Genomic DNA, 21,558 nt, shown 5'->3' with positions numbered 1-21,558 from the left:
GAAAGAAAGAAAGAAAGAAAGAAAGAAGTTTTTTAAAGGCTTGTCATGGTGGGCCCCTGCCAAGAAAAACATTTTTCAAGCCTTTCTAAGTTTATTTGGCACAAGCAAGCAAACCAAGAACACCATAGTTAGTTTTAATTAAATGCAACAATTCAATACAATGGCGTAAGATTCTTGTTTTCAACCTTGGGTACTTAGTACTTCTTCATGCAGAATATAGTTGAATTAACCAATTCACTCTCACAAGATGTATCGTAGATTCCGGCATATAAGACGACATTTTAATCACGGAAAAGAGGTTAAAAAGTTGGGGGTCGTCTTATACGCCGGGTATGGGCGGTGGCGGGCTCCACCCCGCGCCGGGAGAGAGTCGCCTGGTGCGGAGCCCGCCCACTGCTGCTTCGGAAGCAGCAGCAGGGGCGGCGGGCTCCGCTCCATGCTGGGCGGCTTTCTCCCGGAGCAGAGCTGCCCAGCATATTAGGCGACTGGGCTTATAAAACAAACCCCCAAATTGCAGCTGCCAATTTGGGGGGGGGGTGTCATTTAATACGCCCAGTCGCCTAATACTCCGGAATCCACGGTGGTGATGGCCACCAATCCTCTCCTTCAGAGCAAATTCATGGAGGGTAAGGATATGACTACTAATCATCATGGCTGTGTACAACTTCTACTGTTGGACGCAGTATGTTTCTGAATACCCGTTTCTGGGACTCGCAAGTAGGGCAGGCACTCTTGGGCTAAGGTCCTGCTTGCAGGCTTCCCATGGGAATCTGGTTGGTCACTGCAAGAAAAGGTTTCTCTTTCTTTCCTAAACTAACCCATTCCCCCAAACGCACCACCCTTTCTTTGTTGGCAAAGTGCTCCAGCCCCCAATCACTTTGCTTTACTCTATATCTTTTCCAGGTAAGCAATATATATATATTTTAGTTGGTTTCTATGAGAACATCCACATCCCTTTCTCAATTTGTGTTGGCCCTGAAGAGCCAGTGGCTCCAGCCAACACCCCCACAAGTCACCTCAATGCTGCTGGTTTGCTATTACAGCATTTTGTACGCTGTCTGGGTATCTGCACACTTCTCTTTCGTGTAAGCCCCACTGATGGGCGCAGGAAAGAAAGCGAAAGGTAAAACTAACTTCCAGAGGGGCAATTGTGTTAGCTTCTTAAGTCTTGTGGCACCTTAAAAATTACTAACCAATTTAACACGCTGCAAAATAATATTTCGCTTCACAGAATAGCAGGATTATTTTCTGAGCCGTGCACTTAAAAGCAAGAGGCTGAAGCATCTCCCAAGCCCTGCTTTGGTTTACATATTGAATTAAAGTCCTCCGTGCAGCTGATTCCATTGACTGCGACAGGTGAGGCATTCTCTCCCCGCCTCCCTTGCAAGAGAGTTGGACACTTTTTGCATTTGAAGTTGCAAAACCTCATCAGAGTCAAAGCTGGAGCCTCTCCGCTCCCCTCCCCCAAGCCTGGCTTCCTTCTCAGCATCGATTTTAAGATTAAAGTACTGCAAGAAGGACCCAGATCCATAATCCTGTTCCTGCAGATTTACCGGTGAGTGACAGGAATTGATTCTGCTCTCCAAGCTGCTAAAAAGAATAAGGAAGCCTCCCCCTCGCTCAGCGCTGCAACCCGGCCCTTTGCATGTGCGGCACGTTATTCCGAGGGAAGTTTGACAGTCGTCAAAGGCACTTTGCAGAGAGTGTCCTTGGCTGGGAATATAGGGTGGTGAAAAACACTTCAGCTCTGCACATCGACTGATATTCCACAGCTGCCCTGTACAACTCATGACTTTCTGAGCTGAAGGTATCCCCTCGGTCATTGCCTCCGTCTACCTAGGGCTTGAGGAAGCTCCTGCTTTTCAGAGGCTGCCTGGGGCTGAAGGAGGTAGGGCTGGTCAAGCACCTGGCCAGCCAGAACACTATATATATATATATGATGGGACTGAGCCTTGGACTGAATCACAATCTGTGCATGGCAGCCCCCAGCCAGAAGGACTAACATGTTTAGCCTGAAGAAGAGGAGGTTAAGGGGTGATATGATAGCCATGTTCAAATATATAAAAGGATGTCACATAGAGGAGGGAGAAAGGTTGTTTTCTGCTGCTCCAGAGAAGCGGACACGGAGCAATGGATCCAAACTACAAGAAAGAAGATTCCACCTAAACATTAGGAAGAACTTCCTGACAGTAAGAGCTGTTCGACAGTGGAATTTGCTGCCAAGGAGTGTGGTGGAGTCTCCTTCTTTGGAGGTCTTTAAGCAGAGGCTTGACAACCATATGTCAGGAGTGCTCTGATGGTGTTTCCTGCTTGGCAGGGGGTTGGACTCGATGGCCCTTGTGGTCTATTCCAACTCTATGATTCTATGATCCCACTCCTGGGTTTCAACAGGTCCTTTGGGGCATTGACCCACAGACCTTCTACCATCCTTCAAAACACTCCATCTTCTCTTTATCCAACTTTATGTTTGTGTGTCAGGTTCAATTGTCCCTGGAGGAATATCTAGTACAGTGGTACCTCGGGTTACATACACTTCAGGTTACAGACTCTGCTAACCCAGAAATAGTACCTCGGGTTAAGAACTCTGCTTCAGGATGAGAACAGAAATCGTGCTCCGGCGGCATGGCAGCAGCAGGAGGCCCCATTAAGCCAAAGTGGTGCTTCAGGTTAAATACAGTTTCAGGTTAAGAACGGACCTCCAGAAAGAATTAAGTTCTTAACCCAAGGTACCACTAACAGACCTCCAGAAAGAATTAAATTCTTAACCCGAGGTACCACTGTATTGTAACAATTGCCCCAATGAAAGTCACCAGATGCTACAATAAGGGTGAGAGATGATGCATCCGAAAACAAAAGTCTTGGGTTGCACGTGCTCTGGGCAAAAAAGAAATTAGGTTTATGCACCCGAGCACCTGTCGTTGGTTTCTCAGACTCACAGTGAAGGGAAAACTGACCAAATTTCAAGCTTCCTTGTTTTCAGAAGCCCTTCAGTTGGCAACTGTCCTGGATGTGAGCACACCACTGGTCAGATCTCTACTGCAGATAAAACTGATGTTTTGAGTGTGACTACAGATCAGTGGCTGAGGATCTGCTTTGTAAGACCAGGGTTCAACCCTGGAAGTATCTGTTTAGAAGGATCCGGAAGGAGGTTATGGGAAAGACCCTCTTCTGCCTGAACCCAACCTTGGAGAGCTGCTGCCAAACAAAGAAGGCATTATAGCCTAGAAGGAGGTTGTTGCTGCCATCAATACTTTTTGTATCTTTTAGATCTTATTTAATGTGGAAACTGTTAATTTGGTTGTGTATCTTCTGATGTGTTTTATTTATTGTTTATGACTATTTTTATTACATGTATTTTTTTATGTTGTAAGCTGCCTTGAGGGAGACGGGTGGCGCTGTGGGTTAAACCACAGAGCCTAGGACTTGCCAATCAGAAGGTCGGTGGTTCAAATCCCCGCGACGGGGTGAGCTCCCGTTGCTCGGTCCCTGCTCCTGCCAACCTAGCAGTTCGAAAGCACGTCAAAGTGCAAGTAGATAAATAGGTACCGCTCCGGTGGGAAGGTAATCGGTGTTTCCATGCGCTGCTCTGGTTTACCAGAAACAGCTTAGTCATGCTGGCCACATGACCTCGAAGCTGTACGCCGGCTCCCTCGGCCAATACAGCGAGATGAGCGCTGCAACCCCAGAGTCGGCCACGACTGGACCTAATGGTCAGGGGTCACTTTACCATTACCTTTAAGCTGCCTTGAGCATGGTTTTCACTATGGAAAGGCGGCATGCAAATACAGTGGTGTACGCATGCATGCATCTATGTATGCTGTGGTCAAATCCTGCTTGCTGGTTTCCTGCAGGCATCTGGTTGGCTACTGTGAGAACAGGATGCTGGACTACATTGGCTATTGACCTGATCCAGCAGGATCTTACCTTATGTGCTCCTTAATGAGGAAGACCACACCTCACTAGGGAGGGAATTCCACCAATGGAGAACCCCCACCAAGAAGGCCCTGTCAATGAGTCAGTGCCAACCAGGCAGCACCCAGCTGTGGCACCACTAACAGGGCCTCCTCTGCCAACTGTAGGGCCCGAGATGGTTGATACCGAGGGTGGTGGTCTTTTAGGTATTTGAGTTCCAAATTGCTTGGGACAGGAGGAAGGCATGGGTTGTTGTGGTTTTAAAATTAGGAGGACCACACACAGGAAAAATAAAAATAAAGAACGTTGCAATATTGAAGATATTGTTTGTCTGGAGCGCATGTATCATGTTTTGAAATGATTTCCTGGATAACATTTGCCCAAACAAGAGAAACAGGGGTTGACTGGCCCATGAAAGAGAGAAAACTTCTGATCTTTGATCCTGTATGCAGACTTCTGGTGTCCATCACACAACAAATCTGTGTAAGCCAGATGAAAGTATTTCAGCCTCACAGATATTGTACTTTACCATGATGGTGGATCCTAAAATTCAAGCAAACTAGAGATGAAAATTTCGCAGAACCCAGCACCCTGTATACGTGTATGTGTAATTTTCCTGCTGGGACATTTGGCGGGGTGTGTTTGTGTCAGTGTCCCGTGTATATCTGGGGTTTTTAATTACTTTTCCTTGGCTAGCCTCCTGCAAGTGTTCAAGCGCATAAATTCGCAGCATAAGGCTTTGGGAAGCATGATTCATTCCCTCGATCTGGCACTGATGGGGTCTATACAGCAGGGGGCTCCAGTGACCCGTGATGGGGCACTATTCATTAGGGAAGGGAGCTGCAAATATATAAATCAACATGTCAGAGGAAGGAGCCCTGGCCCGACCCAGCGGGAATGTGCGATACATACAGATTTGTTCCACTCCACGCCATTTCACCTGTCGTCAGCAGCGTGTACCGCGCAGTAATCAATTAGGCTGACAAGATTCTCTACAAATCGGCTTAGCTCCAGCTCCTCCTGTGCCTTTAGGGTGTAGCACAGAGAAATGAGGCTGCAGCTAAAGGGAGAGAGAGGGATGATCCCCTATAAGAAAGCAGCAGTTGTAAAACTTAGCACAGAGTGTTGCTCTGTCAACGCCTCTTAACAATAACAGCCAAATGGAGCCTCCATGTTCAGAGACAGTATACCTTTGAATGTTAGGGAGCAAAGATCAGGAGAGGGCTGTTTTTGTTTGTTACTACACTATGTATTTTTGTGTTTGCATATTGAAAACTGCCCTGTGATGATGATGGTGGTGATGATGATTATTAATAATAATAATAATAATCTAGAGGGGCCTCTGGCTTGATCTAGCAGGGCTCTTATGTTTTCTAAGAGCTATTCAGGGGAACTGTTATGCTGGGGAGAGGGAAGGTTTTGGGAGACAGACCCAGGTTGCAAACTCAACATCAGTTAAAGGTTAGTTGAACCACCCTGATATATATTCACAGGGCAGGTGGTTGAAAAGTGGCAGAAAGGTGGATTTTTTTCTGTCCTTTCAGTGCACACTTAGGAGGACAAGCAAAGGGGGATTCAAATCCTCGTTAGTGTCATCACAAACATTTCTTGCATAACTTAATTCACACTGACTATTCCCTCAACGTAGGCGACACAAAATTCAACTGCGCAAACTCTAAGGAAACTAAGATTTTGGTTACACTACCAGGACTGGGGAGACCTAAATTCAAATCCATCATCCCTGACCACTGGTCCTGTTAGCTAGGGATGATGGGAGTTGTAGTCCTAAAACATCTGGAGGGCCAAGTTTGGCCATGCCTGACCTAGAGGCTCTACCATGGGCAACAGCCCTTCTTTGACACCTGCTTTACTCTTTTCCACATTTTCCAGGAGAGAGACAGGACTCATCTTCTAACTTGGGCCTTCCTGTAAGATTTGCTTCCTGCATGCCTTCCATTTTCTACCTTTTCATCCTCATGTGTTGTATCTCTCTTTAGATTATAAGTGTGTGACTGGGCCTGCCAGTCCATAATCTTTCTTATGCACCCATTCTGCTTTTTGGTACTTTATCATACAGATACATCAATATCTATTATATTTATCTATCCATAACTACCTCTCGTTATCTCTTGGCTAGAGATATTGGGCCCAGAAAAGGACTTCCAGAGCTTGCAATCCTTGCTTTGAAGCAGCGAAAAACATCAGAGGCTCCAAAAGCTTCTGCAACTTCAATTAAAACAAGAGCTTGAAGAAGGACAGCTCTGAGGAAAACTGCAGCCATTTTGAAAGGCTGCCCCAAAGCCAAAGACCCTTCTCTATGGGGGCCCCTTGAACTAGAGAAGGGAGAAAACTACCTTTGGTCAGCACATCAGGTCCCTATTGCCCCTATCCCTTCTGGGCCAAATTTGGCAGGTGGGCTTCACATGATACGGTGCCTTGAAGTCGCCCAAATCAATGGATTAATTCAAAGTGCACACAAAGTTCTTTGCAAGCCCCTTTGAAGGATTTGCAAAGAGCCCTGCCCTCAGCTTTGAAATCGTGCTGAGCAGTAAGACTTCAGGAGCAGTATGCTTGGGGCTCCTGAAGCGCCGCCAATCAGCGGAAGAATTTATTTTAAAAATCCAGGAAAAGAATATGAACAGAAACAGGAAGGGGAGAACAACTGAACCTCTTAAGAGCATGGTATCAACAAACGCAACTGAGTAAAGTAGAAAAATATACTAAGAATATCAAACAAAAATGGCTTCAATATGGGAATAAACCTTCAAAACTTAAAGGTTTATCAATGGCATTGATAAACGCCATTATCAACATACTTAAAAAAGTACAAGTGCCATGCCTAACACCATCAATTAATTATAAGAACTAAACAGTTGAAACCTCACAAGATATAAGTGAACATATTTGGCAAGTTTACCAAGTACCAGGAAACAGTGGCGTAGCGTGGGTTGTCAGCACCCGGGGCAAGGCAAGTAATTTGCGCCCCCTAACCCGTGGATTTGCGCCCCCTAACCTGTGGATTTGCCCTAACCCCAGGTGTTGCGCCCGGTGCGGCCGGCCCCCCCTGCACCCCCCACGCTACGCCACTGCCAGGAAACACCCGTCAACAAAACAGATAATAGAATATTTTCTACAATCACTGTGCCCAAAGTCACTAATGGAGATATAGCAATGTTGGGAGTCCTAATAATGGAGAAGGAAATTAATGAGATAATAGCTGACTTCATAACAAAGCATCAGGACCAGATGGGCTGAGTTTTTAAAAATCTTTTTCGGGGGAAAAGCACTTACATTACGGGAAAATGATAAATAAGCCTTTGCAAATGGGAAATTTGCCAACATCATAGTCAGAAGTGATTGCAAAAGTACTTCCAAAAGCAGGAAAAGATTTGACGATTCCACAATCAGATGGACCGATTTCCCTCCTTAATCAAGATGTAAAAATATGGAGCCCTCTATTGGCAAACAGGTTAAGCAATATTATTCCAATATGCATACACCAGGACCAAACAATGTTTATATGGAACAGAAAATTACAATCTAGTGCCAAGAAGGCAGTGGATTGAACAGAACTATGTAATAAACAAACAACTACCAGCCTTTATTTTCCTGGATGTGGAAAAAGCCTTTGATAAGAATGAACTGGAAATCTGTATCAAGGCTGCTACAATAAAGAAAAGGAACAGGAACTTTTAAAACATGGGTGGACTGGCTTTACTCTAAACCAATGCCCAGTGTACCACCCATCTACATGTATAATAATAGAAAGAGGAACAGGGCAAGATTGTAATTTCATAGAATTTGTCATCGTTATCGTTTACACTCTATTTGAATACATACAGAATTGGCAGCACATGCACAATTCACTCTGATCACAGAATCCAGGCGGGAAGGCCTGCTTGCTGGTGCAGAATGGGATGGCTTCTGGTACAGAGCACACTTAATTTCTCTTCCAATCTTCCTCACACTTGTCATTCACTCAAAGGTCATTTCATTATAGGCAGAGACAAGCAGCCTTCCCCAGCCCTCTCTTTGAGCCTAAGGCCATACTACTTTGTGATACTCACAGAGATTGACAGGATTTCAAGACTGGTGTGAACACTGCTAGGAAAGGTAGCACCAGAGGCAAAATTGCCTTCACAACATCTGCATCAGTCTATCTGGCTAACATGCCCAGCCTGAGTTCAGCCACCTGGGTTCAAGGAACCCAGTGCTTTGGGTTCCCCCACCCCCAGCACTCAGACATACTTGGGTGTCAGTTGCAGTGCTGGGATTATTTTCCCACAGTTGACATTTAGTGAGCCTCTATAATTTGTTTGTGGTAGTGCAAAAGCTCATTTGCAGGAAAAACACTAAGGGACGTGGGTGGCGCTGTGGGTTAAACCACAGAGCCTAGGACTTGCCGATCAGAAGGTCAGCAGTTCGAATCCCCGCAACGGGGTGAGCTCCCGTTGCTCGGTCCCTGCTCCTGCCCACCTAGCAGTTTGAAAGCATGTCAAAGTGCAAGTAGATAAATAGGTACCACTCCGGCGGGAAGGTAAACGGCGTTTCCATGCGCTGCTCTGGTTCACCAGGAGCAGCTTAGCCATGCTGGCCACATGACCCGGAAGCTGTACGCCGGCTCCCTCAGCCAATAAAGTGAGATGAGCGCCGCAACCCCAGAGTTGTCCGTGACTGGACCTAATGGTCAGGGGTCCCTTTACCTTTACCTATAATTTGTGTGTGGTGGTGCAAAAGCTCATTTGCAGGAAAAAAACACTACTAAAATGTTTGCAGTGACCATAAGAGTGGTCTGCAGGCCACTGAGATCAAGGTACAAACAACACATACCAGAATCCTGAGAATTAGGTGATCCTGGAGGGTCACTGCCAGCTATAACGCTGCAAGACTAGATGCACATAGGCAGTCTATTTTTTATTTGCTTATTTAACAAAATTTATATACCTCTTGACTGTAATAAAACCTCTAAGACGTTTAAAAGAAATACAAGGATATCAATAAAAAAGGTAAAAATGATCAACACACTTTATAAATACTTAAAATTAACAGTAAAATAGATTAAACCATGTCAGCATCTACATGGTTGGATAGGTTTGCCTCAACAAGCAAGAGCAGAAAACAGTAGAGAGGTGTCTGCCTCCTCTCTCTCTCACTCATATCAGTATTCCCCCCCCCCCCAGCAAACTGTTACTGCTCTCTGAATTTCCAGGTTGCAGACTGGCTGCAAATATTGTACTCTTTTTTAATTTTTTTTAAAAAAGAGATTACTGAGGGAGAAACATGATACAGGTTTATGTGGAAAGAATAAATATTAAATGTAGGACTGTAATGGACAGGCAGTAGGCTGAAGAGCAGAAAAATTGCTTCACACAGTACGACTCAGTTTGTGGAACTCACTTAGATTCATAAAATCGTAGAGTTGGAAGCGATTATGAGGGTCATCTAGTCCAGTGTTTCCCAACCTTGTGCCTCCAGCTGTTTTTGGCCTACAATTCCCATCATCCCTTGCCACTGGTCTTGCTAGTCAGGGATGATGGGAGTTGTAGGCCAAAAACATCTGGAGGCACAAGGTTGGGAAACACTGAATTCTAGTCCAACCCCCAGCAAGGCAGGAATCTTTCACCCAGCATGGGGCTGGAACCCATGATCCTGAAATTAAAAGTTTCGCATTCCACTGACTGAGCCTACCCCATGGCTTCTTACTTTCTTTTTAACAAGTATTAGACCAGCTTCACCAAGCTGCTGCCATCTAGATGTTTTGATCTACAACTCCCATTGGCCCCAGCCAGCACAGTTGACTTAAATTTTGGAGGTGTTCCTTGGCAAATGGGGTGGTGTGGAACTGTGGAGGCCAAACTCACTATGGAAGTTGAGGTAGGATTTTCGCTCAGAACTTACCTCTCCAAAGCCGGTAGCCACAAAAGTGATCAAAGGCCTAATAACTTGGGCACTATTGAATGCCAGGGATGAAGCAAAGGATGATTTTCACCATGCTTCCAAGTTTCCCAGGGCATCTGACTTGCCATTTGTTTATATAAAATATTTATCTCTTACAGGCACATAACGAGAGTCTAGAAACAAAAGCCCGTAAAATCTTTCAGGAACAGAATGTGTATCTATGTTGATGGACCTTGGTAGACCCAGTGGGGCAACTCTTACACTCCTCAGAGTATGTCGAAATGCCCTGAGTTTTGGCACTGGTCTGAGCCAACGGTGCCTATGGAACCGTGTAGCTATTCTAAGAAGGCCCCTAGACGGACTGGCCTTTTCCCTTCCTGATTTATGTCTGCTACCAGTGCAGATGGCTTCCTGCCGATCTTGCTCTACAGAACTCCCAGGCAGTTGTGGATTTCACAGAGTAAGCATTTCAATTCTGTCTTGCTCTCATACATTATTTCCCCCATGCTAACGACAGTCAAGTTACTGTCCTGTGAAAAAATCCATTTAGCTCTAGCGAGGCTGGCTGCAAAGCGGGAAATGAAGGGCACCGGGGAAGCCTAAGCTGGCACCAGGCGAGCGCGGGCACAGCCATCCGCAAAGCACTCATCCATTACCCAATCAGTGGCATTTCCAAACCCAGCGGGGTTCAGCTGGGGTCCTGCTGGGAAACAGAAATTAACTTGGAATGGAGGTAATTCATCTTCAGAAGCTAGTCATCTTTCTAAAGTGCTCCTTGGCAATAAAGGGGAGAGATCCAACAGCAACTTTGGCACTACGAAAGAAATGCTTACTGTGAAGCCTGGTGGTGCTCAAGAACAGAGTGGCAATCCATCTTCATTTTGTCCACTTAAAACATAACCTGACTGGTCAGACTGGTGGCTGGGAGTGGCCGCTGAGACCATATAACACGGGTCCTGAAAGATCTTCATTGGCTCCTAGTTTGTTTCCGAGCACAATTCAAAGTGTTGGTGCTGACCTTTAAAGCCCTAAATGGCCTCGGCCCAGTATACCTGAAGGAGCGTCTCCACCCCCATCGTTCTGCCCAGACACTGAGGTCCAGTGCCGAGGGACCTCTGGCGGTTCCCTCACTGGGAGAAGTGAGGTTACAGGGAACCAGGCAGAGGGCCTTCTCGGTAGTGGCGCCCGCCCTGTGGAACGCCCTCCCAGCAGATGCCAAGGCAACAAGCAACTATTTTACTTTTAAAAGAAAACTGAAGATGGCCCTGTTTAGGGAAGCTTTTAAAGTTTGATGCTGTATTGTTTTTATTATTTGGTTGGAAGACGCCCAGAGTGGCTGGGGAAACCCAGCCAGATGGGCGGGGTATAAATAATAATAATAATAATTATCCCCAGGGGACACGGGTGGCGCTGTGGGTTAAACCACAGAGGCTAGGGCTTGCCGATCAGAAGGTCGGCGGTTCGAATCCCCGCGACGGGGTGAGCTCCCATTGCTTGGTCCCTGCTCCTGCCAACCTAGCAGTTCAAAAGCATGTCAAAGTGCAAGAAGATAAATAGGTACTGCTCCGGTGGGAAGGTAAACGGCGTTTCCGTGCGCTGCTCTGGTTTGCCAGAAGCGGTTTGGTCATGCTGGCCAATAAAGCGAGATGAGCGCTGCAACCCCAGAGTCGTCCACGACTGGACCTGACGGTCAGGGGTCCCTTTACCTTTAAGTGACATCTATGGCAGCATTGTTAGGCCATGTTAAAGGTAATTATCTTCCTTAGCCCCACCTAAAATCCGACTTGCATCACCACTGCACTGTATGTCAAATGCAATGCAGGTTACCGGTAAGTAGCTACAAAGGAGTCTCCAAGTAGCTGGAAGCCTTCAGGTGTCTTCGGGTGGAGCCATTGGTGGAGAAGCCCCTTGCAACTTCTTGCAATGCCGCTGGCGTCTTCATTCACACAAGGAACAAAAAGTCACAGAGAAATTGTAGCATATTTCTTAGTCCCTCTTCTACTGTTGGAAGCTGCCAGGTGTTTCTGAAGACTGAGTGAGCCAATGGGCAGGCATGTGCCCAGGGGGGAGCGTGTGGGGCATGGAGACCAGACTGGAAGTCAAAACCCAGGCAGCTTTAGCAGCTGTCAGAATCAACAGCAAATATAGTCACAGAGCATCTTCTGACCACATGAAGGTCTCAAAGATTCCAAATTACATATTTGAAGGAACCTCCTACGTCTGTTCAAGGCCTTTAACGTCTGCATCTCAGTCCATCTGGCTGACCTTTCCTGGACTTTTTTCATGATCAGTTATTAAGGTCAAATTATTATTTATACTGGACAGATATTCTGTCAACACTGAAATGTCACCAGAGTCGGACAGCTGGCATATACGAACTACATATTTACTGTCAAGGGATCTGGAGGCTTCATGGCGTTTTCTACATTACAGGGCATATTGTATAGCCTTCAGCGCAAAAATGCAGGATTTGAGAATCTTAGTTTCAATTTTTTTGCAACAACAGTTAAAGTGAGTGGTATGTCCCCATGAATAAACGGGGGGAAATAAAACCAAAGTGGCATTTCTTTGCTAGAGGTTGAGGGCTTGTCTATACTACAGGTTTGCCATAAGTTGGGGCAAAGTTTTGAGTTGGTCTGCGTTGTCTATATTACTAATCAAGGCAGGTGCAACACCTGCCATTTATACGGTAAGAGGGGACATGTTAGAGGTGCATTAAATTATGCTAGACCTAAGGGACATTCAATGAAGCTAAATATTGGGAGATTCAGGACAGACAAACAGAAAATACCTCACAAATTACATAGCTAAACTATGGAATTTGCTTCCACAAGTTGTAGTGGAGGGTTAGAAATGGCAAAAGCTGCCCCCCCCTCTATTTTTCCACATATCCCTTGAAAAGTAAGTGTGCATCTTAGTCTTAGAACTCCCAATAGAACTGGCCACCCAGTTTTGATCCATTATGCCTATAGACTGCCATGGTGGCAGTGGTGGTGTCTCAGGTGAGTAACAGCATGCTTGGAAAAGCAATGAGCTCCCGACTTACTGGGTGGTGGGTGAGTAAGGTGACACCGGGGCCCTGGCGGAGCTGCTCTGAACCCTACAGTCCTGCTTGATTATTCTACTGACTACATCCATTAAAGCCTCTTTACAAATCAAGAGCTCATATCCCACTCATCAAAGCATCTCAAAGATTCCACCAAATTTTGAATCTTCCAAATCTTGAATCTTGAATACATGCACACATGTATGTGTGCAAATTTATTTTCTGCCACAGAAAATAAGAGGCAGGTTTTTTTAATTGGCAGACTTCACATTCCTTAGATACTATTTAGCACCAACATGTTAAAAATGAACACTGGGACCATAGCGCTTGTGCAATTTCAGCTTTGGTTTTTCTTGGCAAAATCCTCCCTACTGGGAATGCTCAGTTGTGCGGGATGGGGTGGGTGGGTGTGTGCTTCAAAAGATAACTTATCTAGCTTTGTTTGAAAAGTGATGAATCTTTCGTTTGTCTCTGCAAGAATTTGCTGTCGGATTTCATATTACTTGAAAAACAAAGCCCACAAAACAACTAGGTATAATTATGTGCCTTATGAGCTAGGAGGAACTTGTAAACCTGAAGCTATGTACTAGCAGATGCTTTGCAACTTGTAGACTCGCAGAAGTCCTTCTACCAGCCTTCTACTTCACATTGAAAAGTACTTGGAAAACCAGAAAAAATGTAAAGTGTGAACAATGTAAACTTGTGCTTGCAAACATTTTTCATGCAGAACCCCTCATTAGGGAGCCATAGCAGGGTGCCTGAAAACTGTGGCTTTAATGGGAAACCCAGGGTTCCCAGTGTCCAGTGTAGGGAAAGGCCCTTATGCATGTTTGAAACTTGACCACAGCATCAAGTGATGGCTTCTTTGTGCAAATGAGCTATTAGATGAATCACTGCCATGAGAACTATGATATCACCTGATGCCAACTCAAACACAAGTTTTCAGCTGAGAGTAAGACATTTCACATATTCAGCTGACAGTCATCAAGTGATGAGTAATCGACTGAATGTGTGACGCAACCAATGTTTACTCTGGGGTTGGTGCCGCTCTCCAGCCTCTTCCTTGATTTCATGCACAATTTCTTATTTATCTCAGGCAATTTTCCAAACGAGTGTATCTCTCTGCATTTATATATGCTGTTTTATGTTATGAGCATTTTATGTGACTGGCAAGAGTTCTGGTTTTTGAACAATTCAGAGATATACAATCAAGCATCAAAGGAAGGAAGAAGAGTTTGGATTTGACATCCCGCTTTATCACTACCCGAAGGAGTCTCAAAGTGGCTAACATTTCCCTTCCTCCCGCACAACAAACACTCTGTAAGGTGAGTGAGGCTGAGAAACTTCAGAGAAGTGTGACTGGCCCAAGGTCACCCAGCAGCTGCATGTGGAGGAGCGGGGAAGCGAACCTGGTTCACCAGATTACGAGGCTACCAGTCTTAACCACTATACCACACTGGGAAACGGAACAAATGAAGAAAGACTGAGGGTGGTGGTGTGGAAGAGGACTTTTGATTTGTGGGTACCCTCCTCTAACTGGTTCCCAGTCTACCATGGAAGACATCTGTTCTGTATTTCCTGTCACCCCCTGAGAACTTCAGATGAGATCAAAATTCACAACTACCAACAACAGAGCACAGCACTGATTAATTATTGCCTTCACTAACCAGCAGGATACTCCTACAACTGGATGCACTACTGGTCATTAGAACCGATGGCAGGACGTTGTGGCTATGGGGTTCAGATCAAGAAATTGAGGGCAGAAATATCAATACCTGCTGGTGAAAGGTTAAATCTCAGAGTTTTGAAATCTAGAGCTGATGGATACAGATTACTAATATTTCCCTTTGGCACCCAATACCAAACACTGGTCGAGGCAGGATAATGACTTAGGTGGGCATCCGTTCCAATGTGGTTAAGGCAGCTCATTCATTCTCAGAATTTCAGCCTTGGTCTGAACCAAGAAACACCTTTAATCAAATCTAAGCAGTTCCCAGCAAAACGGCTCCTGGATGTGGACAAGGGGATGAGAGCAGCTACACAGATATGGTCGAAGGGGTAAAAATGAAGATTTATGAGCACAATATTTGCCTTGTGAAGGCAAGCTTGTCCATGCCGTTGGGCTAATTAAAATAATCCATCACACAGTGTGTGTCTGAGGCCAGGTCAGCTGAAAAGCTGGGTATAAACCAAATGTCAAGATGTGGCGATGGAAAAGCATATTTGTATGTGAATATCTGTGAGCTTGCACATGCACATCTGTGTGTGTCAGTACCAGATTGTGAGAATGTTTTGTTGGTTTTACTGCTCTATCTACAGTAAGTGTTTGATAAATAACACTCCAAAACAGTTGCAATGATGCAACAACAACAGCTGCAATGCTGTGTGCAGAAGGCCTTGTTTCTACTTAAAGGATCATAGAAACATAGAATTGTAGAGTTGGAAGAGACCCTGAAAGTCATCTAGCCCAACCCCCTGCAATCCAAGAATCTCTGGAACCTGACCTAGACCCGGTTCTCCATCTGCTTGCCCCTGCAGCCTCTAGCTCTGGGACCAGGTCACTGGACAAGGGAAATGCCATATTTTGTTCTATCCAAGTTGCACTGGGTAATATGTCCAGAACACTGGAAAACACTTATGTGAAACTGCACATGCATCCCCAAGGTTTGCCTGTCCTGGGTCCAAAATTAAGGCTGTAAGCAGGAGAACACACACTGTAGAAAGTAACAGTGACCAAGTTCAGCCTCTTCTTGAAAGCAAAGTAAAGGTAAAGGTACCCCTGCCCGTACGGGCCAGTCTTGACAGACTCTAGGGTTGTGCGCTCATCTCACTCTAGAGGCCGGGAGCCAGCGCTGTCCGCAGAGACTTCCGGGTCACGTGGCCAGCGTGACGAAGCTACTCTGGTGAGCCAGAGCCGCACACAGAAACGCAGTTTACCTTCCCGCTAGTAAGCGGTCCCTATTTATCTACTTGCACCCGGGGGTGCTTTCAAACTGCTAGGTTGGCAGGCGCTGGGACCGAGCAGCGGGAGCGCACCCCGCCACGGGGATTCGAACTGCCGACCATGCGATCGGCAAGTCCTAGGCGCTGAGGTTTTACCCACAGCGCCACCCGCGTCCCCTCTTCTTGAAAGTAGCTTCAAATTATCCTGGCCCCAAATCATTTAGGGTTTTATAGAACAGAACAAGCATCTTCAGTTGTGCTCAGACTGAAAGGCAGGGTAATTGATATCATCCATTTGGTCCCTAAAGTGCACACCAGTCACAGTCTGGCTGCCGCATTTTGCACTAGCTGAGGTTTCTGGGCACTCTTCAAGGGCAGCCCCACACAGAGCACACTGCAATAACCTAAAGGAAGATATGATTCAGGCCAGATCCTCCCCCTTCTCCTACACAAAGGGTTATAGCTGGAGTACCAGCCAATGCAGCCACTTGACCCTCCAGGAGTAATGCTGGATCCGAAATACCCTTCAGGTTGTGAGTGAACCTAGTGCTTCTTTTTCATCCAGAACAGGCTTGCCTACTGCCCTTCTGTCTTGTCTGGATTGAGTCTCAATATTTCAGACCACATACAATCCATCAGTATGTCCAGGCAGTCTAGATTCAGTCCAAGTCACAACTAAAAAGAAACATGCCTTTCCTTTCTTGCACAGTTTCATGAGGAAGGTATTTTGCCCTCCTTGGGTTAGCTCTTATTCTGTAGGGAGCCAGCAGAAAGGTTTAGAAAGATTTTGCAGGTCTCATTAACACACATGTACTATGTTCTGCATGCTCCCTATTGAATGTACTTGTAAATTATCTATCTTGGTTTAACAACAAGGTGCCAAAGAAAGCACACAACTCTTTTTTTAAAAAAAACCTACCTAAGTTGACCTAATAATTGTAGATGGAATACGAAGAATAAAACTGTATTTGTAAATTAGCAACAACCAGTGAACATGCTTTTAAATGTGCTATTTTTACACTGATAGTGCAATTATTTGCTGTGGGTATTCAAACTGGGATCAATGGGGGGAAATGAAGGCATAAACACCCCAAGTCCATTTGCATTTCTCCATTTGCCCTTAACTGTAGATTAACCTCAAACTATGCCTGTGATTGCAGCCAGGTTACCCCTAGTCTTAAACAACCTCTTGGTGTCTCAGTTTAGCCACTAATAATTTACGCTTACGCATATATATATATATATATATATATATATAGGGGTGCAAATATATAAAAAAGCACTTCAGATGAGACTGAAAATCACTACATTGCACAAAGTATTATCTATTGATCAGAATTTTCACTCGTGTCTCAAAGGTCACGTTCACCCTTGAGAAGCATGGAATGCACAATTGATCGGCTACGACTGCAGCCTAATAGTTTCTGATTATGGCTGCAAATGGACCTGAAAGAAAACTCATTTGTTTATGGCACTAAACAACAAAACTCGCTTGGCAGCTCTCCGTGGCCATTTGAACATCTCTCGTCACCAACATCCATCTGATTAATGTACAGTAATTTGACAAGATGAGAACAGTATGCCATCGCGGCTGGTAATGACATTTTCTTGGGAGAGCCACAAGTGATCTCCCCCAGAAGCGAGAGAGAAGGCCAATCCCAGGAATGGCCTCATTATCATAAGCAACTCATTATGGCAGAAGCAGCTGTGCAGGCAGACTTCAGAATGAGTTTTACTGGGCTATCCGCTATCATGATGCCTCTGTCAAAAATGCTTACATTCTACCATGTATGATGAATCTGGAAGGAAGGCTTCTCAAGGGCATATCGGAATTGCAACTTATTCTAAACAAGCATGGGAACATCGAGCATTGAAGCTTCACCAGTGCCTTCGCGGGGAGGCCCCTTTCCGAAATGCTGCCACTTTCTTACCTGCAACAGAGGCCTCTGCACGCCCAGCATCTTCATGGTGTCTGCGCTGGCCAGGATCTTCAGTGGCTCAGTTATCTTGGTGACTCCTTCGATTTCCTTGTTGATTTCTCCCAGGACTTGGCTAAGAAAGATGTTCTTGATGTACATGGTGAGGAATTCCCGGAGTGGGCACTGCTTAGTTGGGCTGAGTCCCAAAGCGTGCTCAATCTCTTGAATAAATCTGAAACACATTAAAGCAGGGGGAACTCGCTGTTACTATGTTTGCCAAGTCAAATGGAACTAGATTTCAGCTAACCGTTTCCAGACGTTTTATGGAACAAGGGGTGAATCCTTACCTTATCTTTCAGAAACACGCTCCTACTAGAATTGATAGAAATTTGTTTATCTTAAAAAGCTTATCATTTGTACAGCTCCCATTAAAACAGGGCTGAGGAACTACCAGCCCATGGGCCAGACGCATTTGCCGCAGTGTGGCTGCTGTCGCATGATGACACCTTCTAGGAGCCACAGGTGATAGCTGAGTGCAGGGTAGGGACCAAAGGTGGACAAACTACTCCAGAAGGAGCATGACATGACTCCCACCAGAGGTACTACCCCTCCGCTAACACCCCATACAATTTTATAATGTGCAGTCTGAGCCTAAAATGGCATCAGGGGGGTGGGTGGCACTGCAGTCTGAACCACTGAGCCTCTTAGGCTTGCCAATTAGAAGGTTGGTGGTTCGCATCCCCGCAACAGGGTGAGCTCCCGTTGCTCTGTCCCAGCTCCTGCCAACCTAGCAGTTTGAAAGCATGCCAGTGCAAGTAGATACCGTATTTTTTGCTCTATAAAAATCACTTTTTCCCTCCTAAAAAGTAAGGGGAAATGTGTGTGCGTCTTATGGAGCGAATGTAGGCTGCGCAGCTATCCCAGAAGCCAGAACAGCAAGAGGGATTGCTGCTTTCACTGCGCAGCGATCCCTCTTGCTGTTCTGGCTTCTGAGATTCAGATTATTTTTTTCTTGTTTTCCTCCTCCCAAAACTAGGTGCGTCTTGTCGTCTGGTGCGTCTTATAGAGCGAAAAATACGGTAAATAGGTACTGCTGCGACGGGAAAGTAAATGGCATTTCTGTGCATTCTGGCTTCCGTCACAATGTCCCATTGCGCCAGAAGCTGTTTAGTCATGCTGGCCACATGATCTGGAAAGCTGTCAGCCTGAAAGCGAGATGAACGCTGCAACCCCATAGTCGCCTTTGACTGGACTTAACTGTCCAGGGGTCCTTTACCTATAATGGCATCATTGGACAGAGGGGGTTTATGGGATTACTCCTTGGATACACTGGCTTGGGGCAAGCGGTGGGGTAATAGTTGCATTATTGGGGCACCCAGAGGACAGCCAGTGCACCAGAACAGCCCATCACTGCCTGGAAGGAAGAAGATGACAAAGCTAAAGTCCCTTTCAATTACTTGGCAGCCGCAATTGGTGGCTGACATCCTGCATATGGCTGAGTGCGTCCAACGTGACATGCAGGTCTATGCGGGACATTTTTCTTAAACCATTTCATCAAGAAAAGAACCATCCAGATGTAAATTTCCAAGGGAATCAAACTCTGCTCTCAGCGGTCCCAAATGAAACTATCTCGCACCGGCAGAGGAAAACGGAGGAAAAACCCATAAAGGTAAAAAGCCCTGTGGGGTGTATTTTCTCAGTGTGAGAGAGCAAGTCATATGGCAAGTCAAGGATGGAAAATTCCCTTAACGCATGGTAATTACACTTATTTAACATAACAACTGCAGTGCTTATTCTTGTAAAATGCTAAGGAGATTTCTGCAAATCAAAATGCAAAGGAAGGAACATTTCTGGGTTGCTAGACCATGGCCCCAGTTGATGAGGGGAGCTGGAGGGGGGGGGGAGGGTCCAAAAACTTAATGAAGCTGAATGCGGGAAGGGGGGGATCTCTTGCCTGTTCTCATACTGCTATGAAATGCCTGGAGAGAAGAACAGGGTCTGGGAGGAAGCCCTAAAAATGCAGGAGGAAAAGCTGAAATCTCCATCTCATATCCAATTCAGAAGCAAGCACTTGCCGAGTGATATACAAATTTAACTTGTTTTATCTTTCTAGGAAAGCATTCAAGGTGATTTGTGACTACAATTAAGCAGTCCCTCTAGACAGAAAAGCACTTTAGGTAAAATCAGGTGTCTCTCTTCTTCTGCTTCTCCCCCACCCCCCATGGCAAGTCATTGTATTTTTATTGTTATTCATGTAACAACTTGTTTCCGAAAACTTAATTTTAACTCCCAACTTTATTGCCTAAGCTAGCCTGTAATAAGGGACTGTAATAAGGGACGCGGGTGGCACTGTGGGTAAAACCTCAGTGCCTAGGACTTGCCGATCACATGGTCGGCAGTTCAAATCCCTGCGGCGGGGTGCGCTCCCGTAGTTCGGTCCCAGCGCCTGCCAACCTAGCAGTTCGAAAGCACCCCCGGGTGCAAGTAGATAAATAGGGACCGCTTATTAGCGGGAAGGTAAACGGCGTTTCCGTGTGTGGCTCTGGCTCGCCAGAGTAGCTTCGTCACACTGGCCACGTGACCCGGAAGTGTCTGCGGACAGCGCTGGCTCCCGGCCTCTAGAGTGAGATGAGCGCACAACCCTAGAGTCTGTCAAGACTGGCCCATACGGGCAGGGGTACCTTTACCTTTACCTTAGCCTGTAATACGGATTTGTTTAAGAAACGGATGACTTTTGCAGCTTTTGCAAATTATGTCAGTCTTTTGCTTTTTCTGTTGCAACACTTCTTATACAAGAGATGTTTAAAAACGCAGTTTTGCTAAATTATTGTAAAATAATATTGCAATAATAAAGAAAATATGATAGTCATCTTCAAATATCTCAAGGACTGTCACATGGAAGAGGAAACAATCTTATTTTCTCCTGATCTGGAGGGTAGGACACAAACCAATGGATTCAAGTTACAAGAAAGGAGATTCCAACGAAACATATGAAAAACTTTCTGACAGTAAGCTGTTCAACAGTGGAATGGTCTCCCTTGGGAGGTTGCAGACTCTCCTTCCTTAGAGGTTTTTAAGTAGAGGTTGGATGATCATCTGTCATGGATGCTTTAGCTGATATTCCTGCATTGCAGGGGTTGGACTAGAAGACCTTTGGGGTCCCTTCCAACTCTATAATTTTATGATTCTATGATCTATGAGTTCCTCTTCTATCCCAGCACCAGTAGTTTGATATAGCTGCCAACTTGGTCATACAACTTGGTTTTATGAGGCCAGTGATGTTCTAAGTTGGTTCCAGCAAGCCTTGTAGTCCTTTGGGATAGTTATCAGGCATTCTGCAATGACCTCAGACAACCTTATGTGAAAAATGACCTGTTCTCCATCACCAGAGCAGGCTACTCTGGGCTGTAAGCTAGGGTTACCAGACGTCCCCGGTTCCCGAGGACAGTCCCGGGATTTGCAAATCTGTCCCTGGAAAAATTCCGTTCCCGGAATGTCCCCAGATTTGCAAATCTGTCCCTGGGAAATGTGGCAGCGGCAGCCTCAGCAGTCCGGAGCCAGCCTGGTAGCGCAGTTGGCTTTGGCTGGCTTCAGGAGCTGCTCGCTGCCATGACGCCCGCCATTTTTCCTCGCCGGAAGTCCCCATATGATGTGTTGCACACAAGACACATCATATGGGGACTTCTGGGAGGCAAACTGGCAGGCGCCATGGCAGCAAGCAGCTTCTGAAGGCAGCCAGAGCCAACTGCACTACCAGGCTGGCTCTGGGCTGCTGACTGCCACTGCTGCTGCCACTGCTGAAGGGGAACTGGGGATGTCTGGCAGTACAGATTTCCTGCC

General features: G+C 45.8%; 1 protein-coding gene across 1 annotated transcript in view; it reads right to left on the bottom strand.

Annotated features, from left to right (window-relative positions):
• EXOC4 (exocyst complex component 4) overlaps positions 1 to 21,558 on the bottom strand; it is a 343,578-nt gene that overhangs the window by 66,119 nt on the left and 255,901 nt on the right. The window contains exon 11 of the mRNA XM_028746503.2: positions 17,731 to 17,950. Coding sequence (XP_028602336.1) covers positions 17,731 to 17,950 — 220 coding nt within the window. The remainder of the gene's footprint in view (positions 1 to 17,730; positions 17,951 to 21,558) is intronic.

Source organism: Podarcis muralis, chromosome 10, assembly GCF_964188315.1.
Source record: "Podarcis muralis chromosome 10, rPodMur119.hap1.1, whole genome shotgun sequence".
In the NCBI taxonomy this organism is placed as follows: Eukaryota; Metazoa; Chordata; class Lepidosauria; order Squamata; family Lacertidae; genus Podarcis; species Podarcis muralis.
Note: the sequence above shows the minus strand (reverse complement) of the source record. Positions and strands in the feature narration are given on the sequence as shown.